Here is a 27,048-nt window from a genome sequence, read left to right on the forward strand (position 1 = left end):
TTTCACAGAATTGGGGTGGATTATCTATCCGCGCAGGCTATAAGTTGGTCGACGTTCAAATTTCAAGTTGTATTAGACTTTTCCGGAGAAGAAGGTATAAGTACTATTGATGTACTATTGTATTATTGATGCTCGGCGGGAATATAAAAGTTTTATGGAAGTCGAGATGCCCCTTCTGTCTGTTACATACATTTCCATCTAGCCATAATACCCTTTCTACGTATTGTCGATAGCTTCAGGGGGGCATAGAAAAACCTTTACATTTTATGCTTAGTAGATTTCTCCTGAACCTGACTATTAAAAGAGTGCAAATGAATCAGATTTTGGTAAGGACTATATGTTTTAAATTTAAATCAAATTCTATGAAGAATTTCAAGTTGTGATAAAGTAAATGTCTGTCAATATTAACAGCTTTTCCTCTCCCCCCTCCGAATGGACTAAAGTACAAATAAAAATAAATAGGCAGATGGTTTTGCACATTGTCAAATATTAATATCATACAACGTGCACAGTGTAAATATCCTTTTTTTTTGTTTAGAAAGACAGTAAAACTTTGTATCGAGATCGGATTACTATATCGAATTCCAACTGAATAATTATACCAATACTAAGTTTTTGCTTTCATGGCAACTTGAGCAAACTTTATAAACCATAAGAAACTTGTTTCTCATAAACTTTTTTTAAGTTAAAACAATCAAGAATGTTTACAAAGATGCAATTGTTTTTACGTATAAGACAAGAATCGCCTTTGCAGAAGTTGGAAAAAACTCTGAAGATCGTAATTTCTAAATTTGATCAAGATGTCTAGAAAAGCCGAAAAGTTTTTCATTCAAAATATCAATTTTATTTTGACGCTATAAATAGAATATAACTACATGATGTAGAAGTCCCTATATTCACATTTTCTCATATGCAGGTCGATGTTTTTATGGTCAAGTTTTGTCAAATTATATTGAAAACTTCTTTTACAAGAACTTAATTTACATTTATGATATAGACAATAATAATAATCGCTTTGCAACTGGCCGACTTGTTATAGAAACAGACAGTTGGACATGGCTTTATAGACTCGGCTGCTAATGCTGATCAAGAATAAGTTTATATAGCACTTTATAAAGTCTGAAAAGTGGTCAAGGGAATCAAAAATCGATCTGCAATCTGTTTAGAAAGCATGCAGTTTGTGCTATAGCCTCATACGGGACATCTAGATAGACAGATTTGGCTGGATCGAAACGGACATCTTTCAACCATTCTCAGGCCACAAAATGCCCTATTAGGAGCAAGTATAGAAGAAAGAAGCGATCAAAGTAGACTTTTTCGCCCTAGTCAAATATTTACGAGCTGCGCATGAGAGACAGTACATTTTTGTACTAGAGCTAGAGATAATTCCGATAGATTCGATATTTCCTTCATATAAAGAACTACAATTAACTTTTTATTTGCATGACAATATTCATTATCCGCCTTGCCATATTCGCATCTTTCTTTCGCATATTGTTTACATATTTCATATAATTAAGCTGTCGGGGGAGGTGAGCGCTTCGGCCTGTCGGTGGGTGGGCGTGGTAGCTGGTGCTAAGGTGTCGAGTACTTGGGAAAATGTTCTTTCTCTTATCCTCCACGTGGATGCCACGGTCCCTTTTGTAGGTCGCTAGCGAGCCTGTTGGCATGTGTGCCTCGATGAATCTTGGGTGCAATGGGTTCTGATTTGGTCATCGGAGCAGGGAATCTCTCTAGAATATGCTGTTGCGCACGTGAGAAACACGCAAGGAGCGATAAAGAAGTATATAGAGGACTAGATCGACTCGTCTATTGATGCTATTCAGAATTTATTCCCATAGAGAATAAGCTTCCTTCTGTTTTCTGCACACATTTCCCAAAACCCATTATATCCTTCTTATCCAGGTTCAAGGAATAACTATTATTAATAATATACTTAAATTATCCAAAAAAACTAGTTTTTGATTAAACCATACTTTTAAAATAAAGGGCTTAGGTTCGGTTGCAGCTAATCCGGTTTGGGGTTCAGTTTATGGTAATTATAAGGTTGGAATCCGGGCTTTAAACCGGTTCGATTCAGAAATCGGTTTGCTGCTTTGCTATGAACAGCTTTGTTAGTTTATCTTTATTCATGTTGTAAATATACATTTTTGTTTTTACAACTCAATCAACCAGTTAATTGCTTTTGACATTTGGTAACACTTTTACAGAGTTTAATTGCAAAATTGTAGAACCCTTTTCACTTTTTCGAAGCTATCTAGTAGCAATTATTTTTGACAAATACATTTTGAAAGTCCTCAGATATTGCTGTGCTGGATTCGGGGGATATTTTTGCGAGGAGAGTACTAAAATATATAGATATGTAGCTCAGGCTATGTTATTCTCACTTCACAAAAATTATGTTAAATTATTCAGGGCTTTACATATTGGTTTCTCTCCTCGCCAAAAAAAAAAAATGCTTGCACAGAAATAACAGACCGAACTCACACTAACTGAAAATGGTAGAAAAAAGTCCGATCACAGGTATGACAGTTTGTTGTAAATGTTGTCATGTATTTATACACACATACATACATATGTATGTAGCTACATACATACGCACTTTAAGTTACAAGAACGATTTTAGCTGTGCCCCAGTCGCTGGGCAAGTGCACGGACAGATGTTGCTGTTGGACGAGTTTTGTGCCGGCGATTTCTCTTTGCCGCTGTTATATTTCGTTAGGTAAGCACCATTCATTTATTTTGATAACATTTTAAGCTGCATTAAGGTGTATCCATGCATTGCATATGTTAGCTTAGCTCAACTTTTTTGTTGTCGAATTCTATGTTCGAGATTGAGAATTTAAATAAATTAATTCGTTGCGCACATATTACATATGAAATTTTGATCAACTGATATGGCACACACTTTATGAATTTAACTGGATTCACTGTTTACATTGATGCCTTTGATTTTCACATTTTAAAATAATTCGTTTTTCACTTGTTCGAAATATTTACAAGCAAACATATGCGTGTCTGTATGTGTGCATATGAATGGTGGGTGAATAATGTTAACACTCTATCGCGTACGAACTTAACGATGGTAGATCGGTAGTTATCGATTATTTACCACACACTTCACGATCTTGGCGTTGCCAGACATACAGGACGGCTTATAAAATTACATGTGTATTTTTTTATGAGTTATCACTCAAACGAATCTTATATTTTCAACTGTGCGCTGTAATCTTTTAATTTTGTAATAGGTTGCCGAATTATTTAACATTTTTAAGAATTAAAAACAAGCCATGTGGCGGCTTAGCTTAGCATAACAGAGCTAGCTTGCACACTCACACAAGCGCAGTGTATGCAATCATTCATATACATATATATATATTAAGTATGTATGTATGTATGTGCGTACAAACGAAATTAAAACAAACAAATGGCATATGCATGAATGATGAATCAAAGTTTTAATGCACCTAACGAATTGTGAGAAATAGACTATTTTATTTAGATCACCAAATCGCCGCTTTCAAAATATTGGTGCAACACGCATACAAACATATTCACATGCATTCACACATACATTTGTATGCACTTTGTAATAAAATTATATATAGATATGTATGTACATTTGTATGTATGTATTTTTGAACTATATTTTCATACTTTTTAAATATTAATTATTTTCACAGAAACCACGCAAAACACATCGCTGTTGTGATTATTGAAATCAAAGCGTTATTATATTTATGTATGTATGTACGCACGCACAGCTCGTTGAATTGCTTTCAAAGCGTCCGCGACGTACGACCGCTCGTATGAACTGCGCCAGAGTGTGTAACTGTGGGTTTCTTACTCGATGGTCAAACCTGAACGAACAGTATCAATCCCTTTTACCTACTTAACTGCTATTAACAGACCATACCAAAGAGAGCAGTCTTAGAAACATATGTACATGTGTGTGTGTGTTATTTTGCTGTTTACGCTCTGTAGTTCAACATAACATTTGCATGTTGCAACATCGAACCGAGCTAGGGTGCGGAACTCCAGTTTATGTAAAACTCGTCTTATACTCAAGAATATTGGTTTCATAAGCGGTCTTATATTGGTCTTATATAGGTTCGTGTTCGGGCTTATAATACAAGTAGCAAAAATATTGTTACATACTTTAAGGGGAACTAGCATTCGAATAAAATACAGCTACAAATCCTTACAATACAAAGTTGAAAGTACTTATGTTTATGTTTTCTGTCTGGCGGATCCTTGCAAAAAACTAGTATTTCCTCAGTAAAAGTCATTTTAATATTTAAAAAAGGAATTCATGTTTATATTATATGTATTATATTACGTATGAACATGTTTGTGCACATAGTATATTTAATTTCTTATATACTTATATTTTTATTTCTTTGACAAATTAAAAAGATTGAATGAATCTTAGTTCCCATTATTCTCAAAAACATGGAGAAATAATGTTGAAGCTCCTCCTCCTCCCCTTTAAGGGAAATACTTTTAGAATGAATATTTCTTTCCTTTAAGAAAATTGTGGAAATATCAAAAGGACCAAAGTTAGCCAAGTTTCAGTTTTGTTGCAAACCTTTCAGCGTTCTGAAGGATATATTTCTGAGCTCCATTTTCCGAGGGAAGTACTTTCGGTATGATTTTTAGTTTCCTCTCAGAATCATAGGGAATTACTAAAAGGACGAAAGTTAGTCAAGTTTCAGCTTTGACGCAATCCTTTTACCGGGAAATACTTTTGGAATTATTTTAGTTTCTGCCTCTCCTATCCGCGCCACACTATCGGGAACTTTGGGTAAGGTCTTCTATGGTTTTTGGAAAGACGGGAATGAGTATAGTCCGCTGTCAAGGATATGACCAAGGCAATATACGGACTGTTATGCTGGCTGAGATGATTGAAATCCAACCTCAAGTCCTCAGTTTGATCTGGAATGCGATATGATCCTGTTAAGCGAGACTGTCGAACACCTCTGCGCCAAGAATTTTAGTCTTCCATGTATATCAAGCTAACTCACCTCGGCGAGCTTGAGTTCTTGGAGCTGGGCTAGGAATACATCTAATACATAGAGGAAGTCCATCGTGGACTACCTGATGCTAGAATCTGTGACTCCTGGGAACTACAAAGCGATTACCCAGCGGTAACTGCGGTCTTTGTTGCACAGCCCGCGGCTATCTTGCCAAACTATAGGTTGCTCTCCGTACATTCCTCAGTTCCTGTTTTTAAATGAAAGGTGGACAGGTCCATCCACCTGGTCCGAATATAGAGACAAGGGAAATCAGCACAAAGGAGGAACAGGTGAAACCCCAGAGAGAGACCTATATGAGTGGAAGGAATCTATAGTAATTGCTGACGCGATAATTGTTAGCGGTATATCAAATCAAGTATTGTGCTATTACGCAGTCTTTGAAGTCCTGTTTAGGTGGGTGTTCCAATAGAGTTGTATTGATTTCTATGTCTTTTTAATTTTTTGATCAGTTCAATCATGTAAACAAAAACTGGCGGTTATATCCGATGAGAAACAAAATGGAATTAAGTCACGTCAGAATTGTTTTCACAGATTCGGCACAACATTAAATCTAAACACAGTGACAAGTTAGACATGTAATTATTTCAAAGAACGCATACAAAATTTATTCAAACAAATTATACGCAAATTCGTCACATTCGAGCTGTCATTAAAAATTTTGTTTTGTTTCCGTTGTTTTCATTTGGTTTCCAATTTTACTATCGAAAGATTCGATTATACTTGCGTGACCGATGTTTTAACAACTGCAGCACAACGAATTTTAAGACTATCGATACTATCGACAGAGTTATCGATTGCTTGGCAGCTTTAGTGTGGTTCATGGAGTAAAAAAATTGCTGCCTAAATATGATCGAAATAAACAAAACTGCAATTGGAATTGCAGCGGGTCTGGCTGGCACATTGTTTATTGGTTATTGCATTTATTTTGACAACAAACGCCGCAGCGAACCGGACTACAAAAAGAAAGTCCGCGATCGTAAGTAAATTTTGACCGACAATGTGCATTTTGTTATCTATATATATATATATATGTGTATAATTATAATATATACAGGCCGTCGGCGCAACCGTAAAGTTGGATCTGCCAAGCAAGGAATGCCTAATTTGAATGACCACGAAGCTATAGAAAGGTAATTGTGAAATACTCTATTTCTATATTACATAACGAAGGATGCACGTGCGTGCGCGCCGTCATGTTACATACATACATACACAAATACATACATACATATGTATGTACAACGTTGTTCTAAGAGCTCGCAGGCTAGTTTTTGCATAAATAATTGTCAATTATTACGGGTGTGAGACATGCGTGCACAATGTGCACAGCAATCCATTGAGTTTCTAGCTGGCTTTAAATTTACGGTCAAGCGTTTTCATTTAACGGCGTCACAGTTCCGGCACATTTGCTAATTGGTTTCCAATTGGAGTTTATGTATGATAATATATATATAAAAAAAACAAGCAAGAACGTTGCAGTGAGCACTTCGCAATACCCCGCAATCACGAAATAGCCTTCTTAATTGATGGGCTAGTAATCCAAAGATGACTATTCTATACGAATAGGCGATTAACGTTTTGTTTATTTAACTTAGCCTAAAACTCTCACGTTAACAATAAGAAAGTAAAATGCACCTTTGGCCAAACATAAAGCAGGTGTGTGCTAATACCGCCTATTGATTGTTCCTATAGTAGATTGATTAAACCCCAATTAAAACATGATTTTTATCATTAAGAATATTGAATAGCTCAGCAGACATGAACAAATGTGCGACATGTTTCTATATATCCGGCAGATTGTTTCCATCGCATCTATTTAGTCCCATGTTGGCTCAATATATTGCTCATATGGTAAGAGCATTTGTGTGAGGCCTAGCATGTGCGTGAGTTTAGTCATGATGTCATGGCCATTAACGTAGACATTCATACTTAAATTCAGTTACAATGACAGCATTGGCGAGTCTCTTTTGCACGCAGCAATATTATCGCATTCAGGCGGATCGGATCGCTTAGCCTTTTGGCTATGTGATATGTTCGTATAGATATGTCCGCCAGAGTCAGCAAAGGCTCAGTAAATCCTTTTCATCAGCGGACTACAACTTTACATAGCGCTCTTTAGTACAAATATGCCGACTCTGCAGTTTAGCCTTCCAATAAATAAAGTCTAAACTTGCTTAGACACTGAGTTGTCGTTCAAGAAATGCTGGTAGTTTATTTAGATTTAAAGCTTCAGTTTCAATACTGACTGCATAAGTTAAAAAAGTTTCAAGCGTATGAATTCAATTTGTAATATTTGTATATAATGTTTGGTTTTTGCTTGCAATCTATTAAAACCTTATTCCATGCATATTAAACTGTAAGAGAACAATGTATTATGATTCATTTCAGATATTTCCTTCAAGAAATTCAGCTAGGTGAAACCTTGATAGCTCGTGGCGATTTCGAAAGTGGCGTCGAGCATTTAGCAAACGCAATCGTTGTATGTGGCCAGCCCGCACGCCTCCTGCAAGTGCTGCAATCTTCTTTACCGGCGCAAGTGTTTGCAATGTTGATTATCAAAATGCAAGAATTCGGTAATAGGGCCACAGAATCCAGCGATGGATTGGTTTCGGGACCACGCTCGAGCCAAAATGAGACCTCTTCAAATATTTTAGAAACTTCCGGAAATGGAGCCATTGATGATTTAGAATAATATTTGAAAATAAACAGATGAGCCTGGCATATATATTTGAACAAAAATCGTTAAAGGCTTAATATTATAATTTAATAAAGTTCGATACAAGTGTATTGTATAAATATTGAATTCGAAACGTAACGTATTCATATAATCAAATAATATTCATTTATTGTTATAATAATTAAATTTATTCTGATTTTCCAGACAATACTGAGTCTCTCACACAAAATGTGTAATGCATTGAGAAAGGATTCTCCGTCCCCAAAAAGATCGGGATTCTTAGCTATCACCCGGTGCGAAGCATAACCAAATTAACTAATTTATTAAAAGGTAGTCCTTCTGGATCTATTTATATTTCTCTAACTCTGTCGATGAGAGCTTCGCGAAGGTGAAATTCGCCTCTAAATGCGACAGAGCATTGATGATTCTTGTGATTCTACCGGATAGAGCTAAAAGCCTATAGATACTTTTTATAATTGATGTCAGTATGTTCGAATTTATATTTGAACATATTAACATATACGTTATAACGTCTACGAGGCTGGCTTTTATGTACCGAAACTCATTCAGATACCTGGTGCCCTTTAGATAACTGTGTGAAGGGCGACCTTTCAACGTAACTTAATGGAAAAGCGAAACGTTTACGCTTATCAATAAAAACGAAATAAGGAGGATTTTGAAATTCCTCAACCTTAGCTAAGATAGCACCCAACTCAGCAACGGAGAAGGCCACTGGGCACACCTGCCACGCAAATAGTATGTGATTAAACAGAATTGCAAACTCCAACTCACCTTGGGAGCTAAGTATAGCAATAATGCAGCTTAGCACCCTGCTGGTAGAAGTACAAGGAGAAATTTCAAACACGTGTTCTATCGCAGCCGCCAACTAGCTAAATGTGGGGTAGTGACAATCGTCAACAAGGTCACTTGTTTCACTTTAGGCTGGTAGAGTTATACGTAACATCCCGCCGGCACGGCTCATGACTCATATACTAGGACTGTGATATTGTATTGCGGAATGACCTCACTAAAGGACAACGAGCCAGAGCTTCACCTACGTTGGAGCTTCAGTCTGACTAAATAACATTGCTGCATGTTGCCCGCCACTTGACTACATGCCTAGGGCACACGCTAAAGAATGCACATTAGGCTTACTATGGGCCATGAGAGGCCTACGTCAAGACCAGTGATTTAAACAGATGGGGTAAGTTCTCCCAGTCTACTTAGTTCTAGCGCATTAACCGAAAACATAGATGTGTGATAAATACAACAATGAAAACAATGGAAGCATTGCTAAACTGGTATAGGAAATCTCTGTCTGATCCGATCTCGTTCTGGAATGGTCTATTCGTTCCTATAATGTTCGTTTAAATAATTATGAAGCCGCGCAGTCATGCACTGGCCGTTGAACGGTCTTAGTGCCGAGTTGGCATCTTCTGCCGGCAAGTGGGGGAATTCTTCAATTATAATTTGATTTCTGAAGCAGTAAATCGGCTTGTCTGTGGTCTCGATAGTATATGTCAGCGATTCGTCCCTGTTAAACAATTATCTTAACTTATGCTTAGGAATTAAGGATTATAATCAAAGTAACCGTTGGGTGAATTGACGAGATAGATTATATAAAATATTTATTTTTCAGAGCACACTTGTTTATAATATATAAGCTTACAGCGAGCGTAAAACATTTCTAAATCGATCCAAAACAATATTTGCATGGGCTTCTTTAAAGATTAAAGCTGGGCGGAATCGAATGGAAACTTCTCCACAGCCACCTGTTTGAATACCATTCAGCCTTAATGTGCTGACTATCGAGTCCCTTACTTTGGAGTTAGAGCAGTTGACAGCCAAGAATGTTCCACGTCCTCGGGTAGAGTTCAATAGTTGGGGAAATTCGCTTTCTAAGTTTAATAGACCCTGTTTTAAAACTTTGCCAGCAGCTTCAACATTTGCCATTAATTTCTCGTCCTTAATAACTTTCAATATTTCTTCCAAAAGAATTACTTTTCCTGGATCACCCATCCATGTGTTGAAAATTCTGTAAGGTTCTTTTGGTGCGAAGTCATCATTATGGAAATATCCTCCAAGTTGCAGTTTTTTACTAAACGTAACCACATCAGGTGGATACTCGAGGTTGAAATGTTCATGGCACCAAAACTTGCCAGTGCTTCCTCCTCCAGTTTGTACCTCATCAATCAAAAGTGCAACGCCGTTAGTCTTACAAATCTTCTGCAGAGCTCTGAAAAATTCAGGCGAAGCTTCGTTGTCACCGCCCTCACTTTGTATGGGCTCCACAATAACACCAGCAACAGGCTTATCTTTCTTTTTGTACTCCTCTATAAGACTTTGTACTTCACTTAAGCACTTCTCATCTTCTTTTTTATTTTCCGCAACGTTGTCCTCCAATGGATACTTGTATTGCGGAAATGATGCAATAGGCCAGTCAAAAGAAGGAACATCAATTTTATGTATATATTTTGAGTGTGTGGTAGATAAGGCTCCTAGTGTTCGACCATGAAAAGCTCCTTTGAAGGAAAGAATACTGAGGTTCGGGGCGCCAGGTGGCATATTAATCATACATGAGTTCATCTCCTCTGCAGTGAATCCTTTTTCTCCTCGAATTTTAGTTTGGTACCTGAAAAAAAAAAACAATACTTCCATTAAACGCATGAAAAATGAAATAAATAATTAAACTTGGGTTTATCTATGGTAAAATGTTTCTCAAAATGGGTTTAAAACTTTACATACCATAGGAAAATGCTCTTGAAAGCATTTTCGTTTGAGCATGATCCACACATCATTGTCGTGATTTTGTTCAATCCCTTAGGAGCTATATTCAGTAAGATCGAGTTCAGTTTCTCCGGCCATTCCTTTCCAGGAAACACACCAAGTGCTGGTCTATTGATCAGAGCTGAAATATAACACAATTCATTGTTTTTTTTTTTTTTTTGAGTATGAAGCACATAAGCTAAGTTTATTATACTCAGGCGAATTACCTCCAAGATACATATTCTTGAGTGCCGTTGGTTTGGGGGACTGATTTGATTATATCTTATGGTATTGCATATCTGATGTTTAGGCTCATAGAAATTCTTTTGTGGGTTTCTACCTCTACTAGTTTCTTCTATTAAACTTGTTTCTTGTTGGGTGAAAATATGGCTTACAGTGCCAGCTATTAAAGCTTGCATCTGGTTTGTGTCCATGTCTGTTCTCGTTTGGTCTTGTGTCGGGCAACTATTTTCTAGCTGTATGTTCCACCCGTCATCATTGTCGTATTCGATTTGAACTTATCTAAATGGACCTGACCGAATCATCAGCGCATACTAAACGAGCTCTTCACATGCAATGTGTGGCGGCGTAACACAATCAGGGCGCATGTGTGAGCCTACACATAACAAACCACCTATGTTTTTTTTGCTGGGGGCTATATTAACAAATCAATAGTTCCAGTAGGGTGTAGATTCCTATTATGGTTGGGCGCAAATTATGTAGTTTTGTTCTACAACAAATCTAGTTACGGGTGTCGGTGGGCGTCCTTGCTCATCCCAATGTCCAAGTTGTCTGTACTCAACTTCACTTGGTAAAGTTACTGGCCTTATGGCTCAGCAATGAATTAGTATTCTTATACGGCAAATAACTGAGCAATGTGAACTGTAAATCGAGTGTCGATATAAGCAGAGGCATAAGCTACAGAGTTATAGCCAGCAAACCGACAAACGATTGACCATTGCGACCAAATTACTTAAACTGAAGAATCTGATGTGTGAGGGCAATCGTTAGCTCATGCGAGGGTTACTTGTTAACTTGTATATGCTTATAATAAATAAATAGTATTCAACTTTAAATGAATGAATAAGTCAACTTACTTTTCAAATTGTTTTCATCCTTGAAAATGTTGAGGAGCCTCGGATGGTTATAGCCAAGAGGTACTGATGAAATTTGGGTGTAAACATCTAGTAAAGCATTACCATCAACATCAAAAATATAGTTTCCAGTCGACTTTTCATAATCGGCAAAGAATTGTACAGTGCCCGTACTCTGTAAAATATTGATTAAGCTTTATATTTAAATTGTGTCAATTGAATTCGTTAAATCCCTAAGCCAAGGTCCTGTCTAGGTGCGTCCGTTTTACGTTCGATCTCCTCGTAGCCAAGTTTCCTTGACGCAGAGTCTAACGTTTTTATTGTATTAAAGAAATGAGCCGTGTATCGGCGTACGTAAAGCAAAGTCTGGAATGGATAGCAACAGATCGGCAGGACCTTTGATTTTATTTCCGAGAATACCGAGTGGCTATTATTACTATCATTTCGCCATCTGATGCGTTAGCAAATTTATTTTCCATTTATATCAATTTAAGTTGAAACATTTGAGCCTGACCTGGCGATCAGATTCTCTAAACGGCATTTCAATCAGACTTTGGGTTTCAATCGGACTGACAATAAAGTACCCCAATAAATTATGTACACACGTAGTTAAATTGAATACATATCTACATGCATAAATAATAAAATGTCAATTAAAACATATGTGCATGCAAGTTATCGCCCGACTCTTGGCGCGTATCTAGTTAGTTAATGAATATACTTGATTTATGGCTGACGGTTGGACTTGCCAGGTAATAAAAACCAATTTGCCAAATATATGACTTATACTAGTTAGTTAGTTATCCCTACTCTATGTCGCAACCCCGTTCAGCATAATGCTTGCGTCTCGTTTCGGTCTCATATAACGTCTCCGCGATGATTGCGGCCATGGCGTCGGTTGCCAAATGGCGCCTGGTCAGCACAATGACAATATATTATAGAGACCCGCACCCAATTTAGTTGTTTATTGTTGACCTATGTTAAATTTAATGTAAGCTTCCGTTAATTTGAGTCTTAATTGCTAATTTGAGTCCCACTTTGATTTGCTTTACTTATCGAGTATAAACCTACACAGCTTATTTAAGCTCCAATTTAAATGTTCCCATAAGCTTTACCGACTCGTGTCAATATAATATTTAAGCTCATTTTTTAATCAGGTTTTTTCCAAAAGATTGGGAGTTTATGCTCTTACCTGAACTGCACTCAATTGACTCTTAAGCTCAGCTGATTTTGGTCCAGGTATTGTCTTTGTACGCACAATTGGTTCCTTGGGCTCCCAATTTGTAGAATAAGCTTTCATACAATTAACTCCTAAAATAAAATTAGCCACTTACAGTTTTTTCATGCATACACATACATTTAAATTTAGATTTAAAAAAATGAGCCTTACCATAAATACTGCATTTACTTCTCGCATACGTGTGAGCCTTTGGCAAGACGTTAACCAAAAAACTGCTCATTTTTTACCTTAATATTCAATACTGAGGTCTCGAAGGGGTCTTGCGGATGGACGACGTTCAAAATGGAAGTGAGATACGTAAGTTAACTGGTGGAGCTCAAGTAGTTGTATGTACATATAAATGTATGTTGCATAACAATTGGCTACCCAAATTTTAATTTGTAGATAATCATGGTTCTGCGTCAAATACATTTTGTCCATGAAAAATGGGGTGTCGTTTATCAAGACAAATCGTACACGCCTACACAAATACCTGAAATTTATGAAAAGAAAAATAAATAAGAACATTTACTTATATTTCTAATATAATTGATATTGTTTATCAACAATTTCTTTGGAAATGGGAAAAATACATTGGAAATGGGCTCTGGAATGTCGCGTTGCTTGACGTTTGTAATTCCCAACCATTTAAAGGTTTGAAAAGCTGACAGGGCGATTATTTTTAATTTTCCCAGCTCTTTTTAAGTTTGTTTCCTTATTTGAAATATAATATTCACATTCAGGCATAATTATAAAGATATGTTATTTTCTCTTAATGTTGAATTTTTGGTTGAATGGGACCCCATATTTATCGAAAATGAATGGTTAAACAGAAAATTGTTCATCTTAATATATTGCGCTTACATTACGACAAAAAATGAATACTACTATTCGCTCTGCTTAAAGTTTTCACTTATCTAATTTCTTATAGGGAGGTTCTTAAAATATCTGTGGATAAACTCTAGCTTTATTTAATCTGTCAGCTTATTATAAGTCCCTTGTGACTCTCAGCTACTATAATTTCTTCGAAAAGGCGTAAACTTTGTAAAACAGGTACAGCCGTTAACGGCGCTCCTGAAGAAGAGCAAGAAATGGACGTGGAGGCAACCTCAACATTGGCGGGCTGCTGAAGAGCCTGCAAAGTGTATCGAGTACGCCGAAGAGAACAGTACAGACCCTTGAGACACAAGACCCTGCGTCCCCAGTTGTCAACGGTTAGTTAGTGTTACAGACATCAAGATTTGAGGAAGACGTCGCTCTAGATAGGCTCATAGGTACTACTGGCCAAGTATGTTTTGTGCTGTCAAGCAACTGAAATAGTGTGAAATCTAACGGTTATTCAAAGATCGTGTTCGACAACGGGATACAATTTACATGACGGGGTTTCAAATACCTTTTCTGGTCCTTAGGTGTGGAAGTCTAGTTTACATTGCATTGGTCCTTCCTTATTTGGCAAGGATGTCCGTGGTTGTGACTCCAACGTTACCCATAGGGAGCGTTGGGCTCGGGAGCGAGTGTGACCCCAGGCACCAACGGCTAGGATTTACCGAATAGACGGCGACACGCCAAAGTTGTCTGGGGGATGCTCCCCCATCGATACTATTGACAGTACCAGGCACTGATTACCACGTTGATTAGCTCCTCGGTGCTTAGCTTTCTGCTACTGCGACTGATCCGTCTGTGCAGACAGTTGATAGATCCACAAGGTTACACCTTCACCTTACACAAAGTACTGTCACGCTTTTGACAAGGTCTGACATGCAGTCTTCTTTAATAAGCTTATACCCCTGTTCAACGAAGATCTTTAGAAGGAAATGAGTCCGCTCTGGAGGTCGGGGAAACCCTTATGATCGAATGTCGTCCTTAATGTCGAGAAGACCTGTAGCACGACGGGATGAGGATCGGATACGGCCGGCAGTTCAGCTAGAAAATCACTGGGCAAAATGGACTAGTTCCAAGTTGGCTAGGAGTGGGTTTACACTAGGAACCCAGGTCAAGTTCGGCACCACACTCGACCTGCAAAGCCAACTGCTTGCGAGATCATGTCTACCTCTCACCCATTTGGGCGTTCCAACCACCTGTCTTGGGTAATTGTCAAACCTACACGCGAAGTCGTCTGGAACGAAGGCGCCTAGATCTCTGATCCTGTGCCGGTCGCGAAATGGTTGACTTTAAAGCCTAGAGAAACTCTGTGGAGCATGTTTGAGTGCGATATCAAATGCGATGCCTTAGTTTGTGTCTCGATTATGTTTTCGATCAATCGATCCGATGTCACGATTCTCAGTCAATCGCATTTTTATTTCTTCGAAGCTTTAAACATAAATTACGTCTGACAAATATATCACTTATCTCAGCTCCTTCTAAAGTTAAGTTTTAATATAAAGAACATATTTGTTAAATAATGCTTACCAAACATAAATAACTCTTGCGACCTTCAGATGGTTCCTAATTAATTATTACATTTTTAAAAGCAATATTAAAGTTTAAAAAATAAATGTATTCAATAAATATATAATTAATTAAATGGCAATTACTATTCTAGCATATAATGCCAATAAAAGATTAAAATATATTAAAAATATTGGCTATAGAAAAAACAAATATTCAAAATTGTTGTCAAATTAAATTTTAATGCATATGTATAATTTTTTTTAGTACTCGGTTTCATATTTATAAATTATTTTTAAATACATAAAAAATATTTTAATACAATAATTAATGTTGTCAACTATATTATTTAAGTATCGGTACTTTTCTTTTGAATATCGATATATCGATACATCGATACTTATCCAACATCCCTAAAAGCCACCCTACAAATTATTGTATTGATTGTGTTTTGCTCAAGCTATTGTTTTGCCATTAAGTAAATTATATGTTAATCTGTTTAATTTAAGAGTGTATCACAAATTTAGTTATAGTGTTAAATGTTACAGGTAGGAATTATACTTGATGTGCTATATTTTATTGCCGTACATGGCGAATAAGTGTGTGTTCAAACATACATTTGTTTATTTGTACATTAAATGTGCGTGCGTGTGTATATGTGTGCACATAAGTATATGTATATGTATACTGCATGCAGATATGCTTATTTCCGTGTCCCAATATTCGCAGTGTTTATTTATAAGTCATATACATACATATTGCCATACTCAAATAAATATCCCTAATTGAGCTTGTTTCGGCATAACTAGCTTGTTATTATGTTTCACCTTTAATCACCTGCCCGTGTTCGAGCTTTCTATTCTCAATTGTAATTATATTCCCATAAGTGCCGACATGTTAAATATAACAAATGGATCAGGGAATTTTGACCTAGTTATGCTCAATTAAACGCTGTACTTATTTTACAAATAATTCTACTCAACTAAATAATGTCAACAAAACGTACGGCTTGAAATATTGATTAATGTACGCTATTCTAAAAAATGCTTTATATCATCATTTTTCTGTTCAACGAAAATTGGTTAACTAAATGTAATTATGTATATCACTTTGATTTATCGTGCGGGCAACAAGATAACAAGATGCGCTGACTATATGTTATATTGTTCAAATGTATAGTTTCCTTTCTGCTACCTTTTAAGAAACGCGCTCTCATATATCCTGTAAGGTGTGAGCCTGTAATACTTGCATGTATGTACATAGTTATATATTCTTGAACAGTATTGAGTCTGCGACGAACAGCGAACGCATGCAATTGGATGTATACATTTACCCAATACCTTCGGAGAATTCGCAATAATAAGTAGAGAAAGTCTCAAAGGAGCGATAGAGTGGGTCTACTCCAAGATGAGTCTTCAAGAGTCGCTCAACCTTCCATATAAAGGGGAGCTGGTGAGACAAACTATGCCTGGGCATAGGGACCACCTTCTATCCCAAGGAATGGTTGGACATTCACAGAGAATGTGCTTAGCTTGCTTTTGTCTTTCGTCAGGTACACCAAAGGCTCTGGGTTCCATAGTTTCCTACAGACGGACGGACACACAGATGGAAAGGGTTTTATCGATCCGGCTACTATTGCACACCAAGGGTATATGTCGGGTATGGCCGGAGATGGTTATAAAACTTATTTTGCATGGCCGACTCAAATAATATTGGAGGTGGTAAAAACAGACCTGCGTAGGAAAGATTTACCATACCATTTCAAAGATTCGTGAGCTATATTGCTTGGGTTCGGTTGGAGATGTCTCCGTCAATACATTGCACTTTTTGCGACTATAAACTATTAGTCACAGCTTGACTAAAAAAGTTAGTAGTCTACTTTAGAGCGTCCGATATACTATGAATGAGTTTTCCTGAGAACCTTGTGTCATTATTGTCCGATTTTTATGAAATACATAGACTTTTATCATACTTTATGTGTGTTTTCCAAAAAGCAAAGCTTTACCTATGGTTTTTTTTTTATTATTTGGAGGGAGTGCTTGTAGACATCCCATAAATATAATTTTCTTGATTTGAGTGCTATAAATCAGAATATGAATGTCAAATTTAATGTTGAAACTTTTATAAACTGCGATATATGCTCAAAAAACGTAACTCAACTTATCATAACTTATGATCTACGAAAACTTTTGCTCAAAATCGGGGTCTCTAGCTCTTCTCTGGTCGTCCTTATGCATCATTTATTTATTTACAGAAAACATTTTTACCCATTTTGTATAAGTTAGGATAAACCGCTTTTTAATATGTATGTAACTAAATATATGTGTAAAAATAATAGCTTCGGCTTCCCAAAAGCTTTCTAACAACTCGTTAGCAACTGATGCTTTGTTGACTCCGTAAGATACAAGATGCCATTAGCTAATTCGATGTTTCCGATGCCAGCAGCAGCTATAGAACGTTAAGCCCTAAACCTCTATGCTATACTCAACAGATTTCTTGTGGCATTTGCATTGTTAATAGCTTCTCAAGAAAACATCTCCGACCGAAGACTGTATTTAGTATGTCCGTCTGTCAACTCGACTCCCATTTTTAAAGGTAGATATGACTTAACTGACCGAGTCGGACTACTATGTTATATAGCCACAGGAAAGATGTGCTAAAATAAGTTTTTGTGGGAAAAGGTTTTTGTGTTTCAAGATATCTAATCCAAACTTGACTTTTACGAGCTCTACCATGCTCCACATGTATAAACCGAATCTAATCAACATCGGGCTACTATATCATATAGCTCTATGGGAAGAATCAGCCGAAAAATGATTTACTGTACTTTAACACTTATCGGTGGATCAGTTATCCTCTGGATGCCAATTAAATATCATAAAAATACCATACTATGCAGAAATATTGCAGATGTGTTCTCTTTTTTAAGTTTCAATTTCCGATCGGTTACTCGTGAAGGAGCTATATAGTATAGTATTTCCATGTTCATTTGATTTTGCTCGAATTGTTAGGTTGACTTACATTTTCAAAGATCTTCGTTCAAGTCCATTTGACTGGTGTTTCACACATTTCGGTAAATCCATTCCTCCTTGGTGGAATTGGGGTTCAGGGACTAAGAATCCAAATTTGAGCTCATAAAAACATCGATTTGTTTGTGAAAATTAAAAATATCAGGCTTTTCTGTTGATTTTATTAACTCTTTTTTTTTATTCCTAAACCATTTTTAGTAAAGAAATGTGGCTAGATGGAACGCTGGTATGAATCATTCCCTGATATATTCCGTTTACCAAATTGCTAATAATAATGTATAAGCCGGAACAGACCTGTAAGTAACTTTGTTGGCATAATATCAAAATATTTACATGATTTAGCGACGTAGAATACCACAGTTGTAAATCAAACTAAAAAGATTGATTTATTTCTAAGGATAAATTTAAATATGACTCTTATTATGGAAAAACAAATGGATGCTACCACAAATTATCAACTGTCGTCATTATCGACTGCTTATTTATTAGAAAAGAAATGTTTTATAGAAAATTTCATGAATCTAAAATGAGTATTATAAAATTTTGAGCTCGAAGAGAAGCTTTGCTGTTCCATACGTAAAAACTTATTGATCTCACAGACTGTGAGAGCTAAGGATAGGTTGAATTTATTTATCGTTGAGTCTGCAATCCCTACTCTTAATTTTTTTCTAATACTTGATTGTATTTTTTTAATCTTCGGAAGTCTTCACGATATTTATAAATATATATCTGCTCAGTTTGATAAGGGATCATTTATAATGTTGAAATCACAGCAGCCTTTCGGTCCTAAAGCTACCGACTTAAACGTAGAATTCCCATTTTTACTCGAACTCAAATCGCAGAGACATAAAATTTGGTATATATGTGCTCATATATAGTGTACACAGATCTGGATACCTCACCTAATTTTCCGTAAATTAAAAGACATGTTTTTCGATTTCGCAATATGCCATTTTTATGCCCCAACACAGAGCAAGTTTTTCTTGCAGTGTGAGGCTAAGGGAAGAAGCAGCAGTGTGTGTGATTGTAATTCTAATTTCCTGACTGTATGTGTAGAAGGAAACTAAAACGTTCAAGGAATCTCCTAGTCGCGCACTACCGACTAGATCTTGATCCATAGTTACAATTGAATATTTTACTTTTTCTGCTCAATCGATCTAACTCGCTTCGCTCAACGCTTTCGCACTGTCATCTTCCTTGATGGAAATATTATATTTTCGCGCCTCGAATTGTAATTAGTGCATACTATAGCCTAAGCTAGTTATTTATCTATCCCCTATCTATCTTCAGTTCCAGATTTCTCAATTTTAATCTTCTTCAAACGATGTCTTGATTTGAGCAGAAACGAATTTGATTGCAGAACACAACTTTTTTGCGATTCGTTGCTAACGCAATTCAATGAAAGCAGTATTTCTTATTATTAGCCTATTCAAAAATTGCATTCGCTCTCTTCCCAATCGAGGATTCACATTTAGCTTGACTACTTGAATCATAAAATAAATTTTGTTTTTATTTCAAGTCTAGAGCTTTCGACCTATTTCTACAATTGAATACTTGATTTAAGACAAGTATAGTACGAATCCTACTTGATATTTTAAGTAAAAAATAATTATTCTTCCCTCGGTTTATTGTGTAGGTTCTCCTACTGCCCGCGCATTACGCTTTCAAATTATCGATAACATGCCCCGTTTCCAAGCAATCTATAAGAATGAATATCGAATTCTCGTTTTTTTGAGCATATGTCTTAGGTGTTCGGAGTAAGACTCGCCAAATTTGACATGTAGCTTCTCTAATAATATACACTGTATAATTAATTATTGGGATACCTTTAGGTAAAAAGTCGAAAGTCGCGTATTTATCTTCAGTTGATGCAATAAATGTTCTTTTTTTTTTAATTATATCCTGACCCTATTGGAGAATGGTAAAAATGGTATAATAGATAATTCTATGGTCCTTCCTTATTAAGTTAGTTTCGAATCATCGATTTTTTTCCCCGGCCTGTTTTTGTTAAAAAAAGCTTCAGCAACTTCTGGACAGGCACTCCTGCCCAGGGCAATCTTGTTTGTTTTCTTTAGTTTTCATTTCAAAATTCGGCTTTACTATATACATATTTTCGAAGAATCGAAACTTTTTGACCTACAATTAATCTAGTTCAATTATTATGCCATTTTCAAATTATTTAAGCATGTATATTGCAAGAAAACGAGATAAATAATAATATTAACAATAGAAAAGTATTGGGCAATAAAAACATGTTGAATTAAAACTTTAGGGTGGCAACCCTATTTACGGGAACAGCAAGTTATTACTGTGTACAGAAAATAAAAATTGGTAACTCAATAATCAGGCTGTATACAGATAATTTTTGCGCATGCGCATAAGTCAATCTGTTTTAGTCCTTCGGTTCACTTAGCGTTAACAACTTACTGGGTAATAGTTTAATAAAAAGTTTTCTAAAGCACTCGAAGTAGAAATGCAATGTAAATACCATATAAAAATTGAATACATATCGTAAACACAATGCAATATTATTAACATATATTAATATTGATTGAACGTTTAACCACATACTATAAAATACTGAGAAAAACGCGTAATAGTTAACGAGTTGAATCATATTGACAAATTAAAAACAAATTTATATCAAATTGTTAAAAGTGAAAATCTACATATTCAATGGGGTGCTTAAGTAGTAAAGATCGCCTAACAAAAGAAGATATGGAGTTTTTGAAAACCCACACCCGTTATGATGAAGCCACTATAAAAGAATGGTACAAAGGATTTAAGGTGAGTCTCGCACAGCCTTTCATATTGAACGATTTAACTTATACAAATATGCATTGTTACCTTTCGTGTAGCAAGACTGTCCCAACGGCCGTTTGACTCCTGCTAAATTCGTTGACATGTATAAAATGTTTTTCCCATCTGGAAATGCGGAAGAGTTCTGTGACCATGTTTTTCGTACATTCGATATGGATAAAAATGGCTATATTGACTTTAAGGTAATTACTTGAATAATAGCATTTGCTTTGTAAAATAATTGTTTTATAAGTATTCGTTTTTCTCTAATGTTTTTTTTGTATTTTTACAATTTTCTTAAAAATATTACTTTTATTTTTTGTACAATTACAATTATATGACATCAATTAACAAGAAAGGGATACATTTATATGCATTTTTGTTAAGAGCTTAATTAGCTTATAAAATACGACAAATGCACCTTTTTTGTCCCTGAGGTGTGTTACCTGTTACACGAAAGTACTGTAATTTGCGCTTAAGCAATACAACCATGTTTTTCCAGTATACAAGTATTTGTGAATGCAGTCGAAAGACCTTTTTGCTTAAACGCAAACACAGTTGAAATTTACAGAGCATTTTGGGCAGATGTTTTAGTAGGTAAATGTATTCTAGATCCGTGTCAGCACCGAGATATTTATAATATATTATAATATAATATCTCTTAATATGTCTTTTAGTATCTATTTATTCCTTACATCTATGGAAAGACCTTCGTTTAGTTGCTATTTTTATTTTTTGGTCGAAAAATCAATGTAACTTTGTAAAATTTATCAACATTTTTTAATTTAATACAGTTCAGCTTAGCTAAAGAAAGAAATAATAAAAGTTCTCTTCTAAAAAAAAACATTGACAATGATATTATCGGAAAAACCCGCTATGTCCCAAATTACAGCACAAAATGGTCGAAAATGTCAAAGAGTTCATTAGTAATTAACTTAAGTGCGAAGAATTTATTTATTTTGATTAAAGAACTAAAATAAAGCGAGAAAAAACGATAAATAATTAATTTGCATATTGCCTAGTTTTGACTTTTGCACTGCACGCTCTTAAACAATTTTACATCAATACCGTTTTTTTTCTCTTTTTCTTTGGCAGGAATTTTTACTCGCAATAGATGTTACTTCTAGCGGCACACCAGAAGAAAAATTAAAATGGGCATTTAGAATGTATGATGTCGATGGAAATGGCGTTATTGACATTCAAGAAATGACAAAAATTGTTCAGGTACATTACGAACATTACAAAAAATACTGAAATATGGTTTTCTTTAAAACATTTGAAACGAATGGGGTTGAAAATAGTGCACTAGATTGAGAGATATTTTAGTAGAGTGTGTCTGTTCGTATAACCTGATCCCTTTAAAAATGGGTAAAAATGACATAATAATGCGTCTGTTTATAAGTATGTAAGAGGCCGAAGCAGAAATCACTGCGTGCGTACTAAACTCACCCCCACAAAAGATTACTTCGTCGGGATGGGTTGACTATTTTAGGTAAAAGTTTATTCCTCCTTTCCATAGTTGAGTCCATAGCTCTAGATTGGGAATTAGTTTGTGGGGCCACGTCCCTTCGCTCTCCGCGGTTTATCTTTCCTGATAAGTTCCCAATGATGCTACTAGCCGCATGCCCACCAATACTGTGGCTGCCTCGTTTGATACCGTCCGGAATCCAGAAATAACGCTTAGGACTGCTGACTTACTACTTACTGCAGCTGATGCCCATATCCGTGCAGGATTCAATAGTAGTCCTAGGTCCTTCTATGTTGTATTGCATCGGCGGCCAGGAGCATATTTGAGACATTTTTAGGCTTGGCTAAGCATCTTATAAAACTGTTCACACAAAACTATACTTGCATTGTTTTAATCGTCATCAATTGTTTTGATTTTGATGTAAAATTTTTTCAGGCAATCTATGACATGCTAGGAGCATGCTCATCAAATCGTCCCGCTGATTCTGCAGAGGAGCGTGCAAAAAATATATTTGCTAAAATGGATGAAAATAACGATGGTCAATTAACTCAAGATGAATTTTTGAAAGGATGTTTGCAGGATGAAGAGTTGTCTAAAATGCTGGCCCCTTAAATAATTATATCCCATAATATGTGTGTATTTGATGAAATCAGTAATGAAATGTATAAATATTTAATTTATATTTCTTATACTAAAATTATATAAAAATATTGAATATCAGGTTACTTGTTTCAATGACTACTTTACATTTTAAGCCACGTCTGGAACGAATATGTTGATTCAGTTCCAGCACTGTAAAAATCTGCGATATCTATCTATAAGTCGAGTATAGTGCGATTACTTATGAGAACTGAAAAAGTTGTTAACAACTAAGGTCCCAGTCCAATAAGGTCCTTTTTGCGTTCTCATTGTATACCTTGGGTATTTTGATATATTATATTATTTACGGCTTGAGCACGACTTAAATATTTACGAGAGCAGTTGTACATTAATAATGTTATTTTTAAAATTTTTCGTAAACGTGGAGGGGTGTTTAACCTTCTTTTCTTTCAATTTTTAGCGATATATCTTGGTTTTGATGAAAAGTTTCTCAGGCATAAGCCGAAGACTATTAAAGTAAAGTGAACAAGAATATTTGAACATACTTAGTCTGCTGCGCGTGCTTTGGATTCTTGACCAGCATTGTTTTCGCAAGGCGAACACTCAAAATACACTGAAGTGTATGTTGTTGTTGTGAGCCTTGCTCTTGGGCTGGCAGCAACCAAGTTTTCTGAGGAAGTACAATAGGCAGTGAGCTCAAGTTTTGTTTAGTTGAAGGCAAATATCGTAATAAGGAGCTGCGATAAATATCTTTTGTATAGGCGGAGCACGATAACATTTTGTTTATTACCCAAAATCCGTAAGGGCAAGTGTATATTCGGTTCTAAAGGGGTCTTGCTTAATCCATTGTGTTTACTGTAAAGAATAGTGACATATTTAGTATTTGACATTTTAAAGAATCATTTATTTATTTAATATTCCCAGGTAGGGACTAACAATTCAATACATAAAATATTGGTATAATAACTTTATTAACGCATGTAACGCGGAGTCCTGATCGTTGTGCTAAAGTCAAGATCGGTAAGAAACTCGAGATAAGCTTCTTGTCAGATGGATAGGGTCCGGTGTTAATTTGATATGCTAGTTAGTCTTTTGTTGTGATTGGAATATTCTATATGAATTTTCTCATACCTGTGCTATTTTAATGAATTACATTTATTGATTTTATATAAGGCATTAAAAATATTACTTACTTTTATATTTCAAGAAACCACTATAATGAAATCAGCTTCAAAAAATGGGAAAGCAAAATAGTAAACTCAAGCCTGAAGTTTTGGAAGATCTAAAACAAAATACAGAATTCACAGGTAAGTTGATCAATTTCTATTAATTTCAAAAACCATATTAAAAGGTCATTGAGACATTACATATGTCCAGGTAATCCAGTTACCCGCTAAAGATTTTATTTCCTATCGATGAAGTTAAAAGTCTGAGTTTTCTTTCATTAACAAATTGAAATCTTTTTCTAAGACGACTGTACTTCCATGTCAATTTACTGGCTTTGCTGTCCTCCTGTTGGTATATGTCCGCAACATCTTGATTTCTCATTATTTTTAAGCATAATTTCATTTTGCTTTGCTATTTTGGGGTCTCATCCGAAATCCAAATATCAGGGGTAACAATGTAATCACGACGCTTTCCAAAATGCTTAATTCATTTCTCTGCCTTTAAGGCTCTAGAGGTCGTACCTAGTGCACCTTCGTTTTGGGAAAGAAGGCTTTGGTATTCATTTGTGCCCATTGATGCACTACCGCAACATTAGCTGCTCAAAAAGTGGTGTACCTGTGTTTTTGTCTATGGAAGAAGGAAGCTCAAAAGCATTCTAGCATGTAATGGCAATTCGACGTTGGGATCCTTCCAATTAGAACACTATTACCACTTTATTAGCATTCCATACTAACAAAAAAGGCAATTTACAATTCTTAAAATTAATAATATACTGTTTCTTTTATATTTTTCAGATGCTGAAATTCAAGAATGGTATAAAGGTTTTTTGAAAGATTGCCCTAGTGGTCATTTGTCGGTAGAAGAATTTAAAAAGATATATGGAAACTTTTTTCCATATGGCGATGCAAGTAAGGTAAAGTGCCTTTTATTCCATTAATAATTTACACAGCGCATACACTTAAATCTTTTGTTTCAAAATGTGATGTACATATAGGAGATGGGTAGTGCTACCAATTACTTATGAATCCGACAAGCTTTTTTATTGACGAAACAGGAATGAAGAGTTAGTTCTATTAAGGGCTTCAGAAAAAGGCGGAACTATGCCAAGTTTAATCAGGATAACTCACATTAAGATGGATATTTGAGCGTTATTGGTGGGAATATTGTAACGCCCTATAGTATAGGGTATAGTCACATGGTAGTCCGATTAAGGTATAAACGTGATAGATCAAAACTTGTGTCCGATAAACTGTCAAAATGTTTCAAACATTGGAGGCTGATAATTTAAATGCACAAAGTTTCAAACGCACCAATCTTTTAAATCAGATCTGTAGCCTGATGCACCCGACTGCTAGACATGTGGTGTTTAGTTTTGACATAGGCACAGACAGACGCACATGATATTATTTGTGTACATTAGGCGGATGTCCCACCTTTAATTCGATTACAATTGATATCCTCCGCAAAGTGTAAGAACATATTTAACAAAAATTATATTTAGTTTGCAGAGCATGTTTTTAGAACATTCGACTCAAATGGCGATGGAACTATTGACTTTAGGGAATTTTTATGCGCATTAAGTGTAACATCCCGTGGAAAACTGGAGCAAAAACTGAAATGGGCATTTTCAATGTACGACTTAGATGGAAATGGATACATATCGCGGCAGGAAATGCTTGAAATTGTTACGGTAAATAATATAAGTATTAAATTCTTCAATTCTTTTATTTTAAAACGGCATTAAAATTGTTTCTGTTTCGTTAAGATTATTGCTAAATATAAATAAGTTATACGTTATACTTCAATTTTGTTTAGGCAATATATAAAATGGTTGGATCGGTCATGAAAATGCCCGAAGATGAAAGCACACCCGAGAAAAGGACGGATAAAATTTTTCGTCAAATGGATAGAAACAAAGACGGTAAATTAAGCCTGGATGAATTTATAGAAGGGGCAAAAAGTGATCCTTCAATAGTGCGGCTTTTACAGTGTGATCCGCAAGCACATTAGCTTAAAATTGAATTGAACACAAGCAATAAACATTCAAACGTGAATTCATTAAATATTGTTTTGCATAAATAATGTATTTTAAGCAAATATAAAACATAAATCAAATCTTAACATTTCCCAGTCTAAAATGTACCGGTTTTGTTTTGAGTGGGAAGAGAATTTCAGACGGTACTCGGCATGCCAACGGAACAGGGTCTCATAGCGGAAGGTGTACATAATAGAAAACTGGTTGGTCAACCAGTTTCTAAGACTGGAATGGCTGCAACTAGCACGCAACCTGGCTGCCCTGTTACACGCGAAAGCAAAAATCTGGCGCATGAAGGACTACGACGCGCCGAGTATATCCTCCAATTAAAGTTTGTTTGCGCCAGGGTCGTCGCCGTACGGACTAGTTCCATGGATAAAATGGTTCTTGTTGGTGTCCTTATTGCTGATAACAACAAAAAGTAGATCTTCCGCAACAAGACTGCTTCTTGGCAGAACTGGAAGAACAGGGTAGGCCACCACCTCAGTCCTTGGTTGCGGGCTGGTAGCTGCGTAGGATTAAGGTAACCTGCGATGACGAGCTTTCAGCCAAGGAGCGGTTCTCTTACTGGAAGAATTATAGCCGGGAGCCAACGAGGGCCGTTAATGCAGCGCTAATTGCATACGTTTAAAAAGCATCGTTTCAGGCATGAACAGTGGAGGGACAAATCGTTTCGATGATCGCTGTTGAACACGGATTGCAACTCAAAACACAAGTGTCTAAGCACTTACACCTAACCGTGCCACGGCGAGTGCACCGAAGAGTCCCAC

General features: G+C 36.0%; 4 protein-coding genes and 1 long non-coding RNA gene across 11 annotated transcripts; 3 read left to right on the forward strand and 2 right to left on the reverse strand.

The window, feature by feature from the left end:
• Nucleotides 1-4,366: 4,366 nt before the first annotated feature.
• LOC115770150 lies at nt 4,367-5,573 on the reverse strand. 2 transcript variants are annotated; one of them, XR_004018816.1, is made up of 4 exons: nt 5,407-5,573; nt 5,025-5,325; nt 4,746-4,935; nt 4,367-4,685 (listed from the first exon to the last, which is right to left on the reverse strand). It is a non-coding gene; the product is annotated as an uncharacterized LOC115770150 (long non-coding RNA). The 2 variants fall into 2 exon arrangements; XR_004018815.1 differs by having other exon boundaries at nt 4,736-4,935.
• A 130-nt stretch (nt 5,574-5,703) lies between these two features.
• LOC115770149 (mitochondrial import receptor subunit TOM20 homolog) lies at nt 5,704-7,795 on the forward strand. The gene is made up of 3 exons (XM_030715302.1): nt 5,704-6,012; nt 6,091-6,166; nt 7,425-7,795. Exons 1-3 carry the CDS (start codon nt 5,883-5,885, stop codon nt 7,726-7,728), a joined length of 510 nt encoding a protein of 169 aa, XP_030571162.1. The 5' UTR covers nt 5,704-5,882; the 3' UTR covers nt 7,729-7,795.
• A 1,534-nt stretch (nt 7,796-9,329) lies between these two features.
• Nucleotides 9,330-13,112, reverse strand: LOC115770051 (4-aminobutyrate aminotransferase, mitochondrial). Its single transcript, XM_030715135.1, has 5 exons — nt 12,964-13,112; nt 12,766-12,884; nt 11,577-11,748; nt 10,459-10,621; nt 9,330-10,345 (listed from the first exon to the last, which is right to left on the reverse strand). Exons 1-5 carry the CDS (start codon nt 13,031-13,033, stop codon nt 9,379-9,381), a joined length of 1,491 nt encoding a protein of 496 aa, XP_030570995.1. The 5' UTR covers nt 13,034-13,112; the 3' UTR covers nt 9,330-9,378.
• A 2,536-nt stretch (nt 13,113-15,648) lies between these two features.
• Nucleotides 15,649-23,126, forward strand: LOC115770053 (neuronal calcium sensor 2). Of its 4 annotated transcripts, none has more exons than XM_030715140.1 (5): nt 15,649-15,728; nt 20,868-20,996; nt 21,068-21,211; nt 22,104-22,232; nt 22,912-23,126. In XM_030715140.1, the coding sequence occupies exons 2-5, from the start codon at nt 20,886-20,888 to the stop codon at nt 23,086-23,088; spliced, it is 561 nt and encodes a 186-aa protein (XP_030571000.1). In that variant the 5' UTR covers nt 15,649-15,728; nt 20,868-20,885; the 3' UTR covers nt 23,089-23,126. The 4 variants fall into 4 exon arrangements, with proteins under 4 accessions (XP_030571000.1, XP_030570999.1, XP_030571001.1 ...); XM_030715139.1 differs by lacking the exon at nt 15,649-15,728 and adding an exon at nt 18,429-18,505; XM_030715141.1 differs by lacking the exons at nt 15,649-15,728; nt 20,868-20,996; nt 21,068-21,211 and adding an exon at nt 21,817-21,934.
• Nucleotides 15,649-26,306, forward strand: LOC115770052 (neurocalcin homolog). Of its 3 annotated transcripts, none has more exons than XM_030715138.1 (5): nt 15,649-15,728; nt 24,284-24,383; nt 25,038-25,156; nt 25,745-25,933; nt 26,059-26,306. In XM_030715138.1, the coding sequence occupies exons 2-5, from the start codon at nt 24,314-24,316 to the stop codon at nt 26,251-26,253; spliced, it is 573 nt and encodes a 190-aa protein (XP_030570998.1). In that variant the 5' UTR covers nt 15,649-15,728; nt 24,284-24,313; the 3' UTR covers nt 26,254-26,306. The 3 variants fall into 3 exon arrangements, with proteins under 3 accessions (XP_030570998.1, XP_030570996.1, XP_030570997.1); XM_030715136.1 differs by lacking the exon at nt 15,649-15,728 and adding an exon at nt 18,426-18,505; XM_030715137.1 differs by lacking the exon at nt 15,649-15,728 and adding an exon at nt 23,988-24,096.
• Nucleotides 26,307-27,048: the final 742 nt, after the last annotated feature.

The sequence above is a fragment of the Drosophila novamexicana genome, unplaced genomic scaffold (genome assembly GCF_003285875.2).
Source record: "Drosophila novamexicana strain 15010-1031.04,08,12 unplaced genomic scaffold, DnovRS2.1 tig00004555-arrow-pilon, whole genome shotgun sequence".
Lineage (NCBI taxonomy): Eukaryota > Metazoa > Arthropoda > Insecta > Diptera > Drosophilidae > Drosophila > Drosophila novamexicana.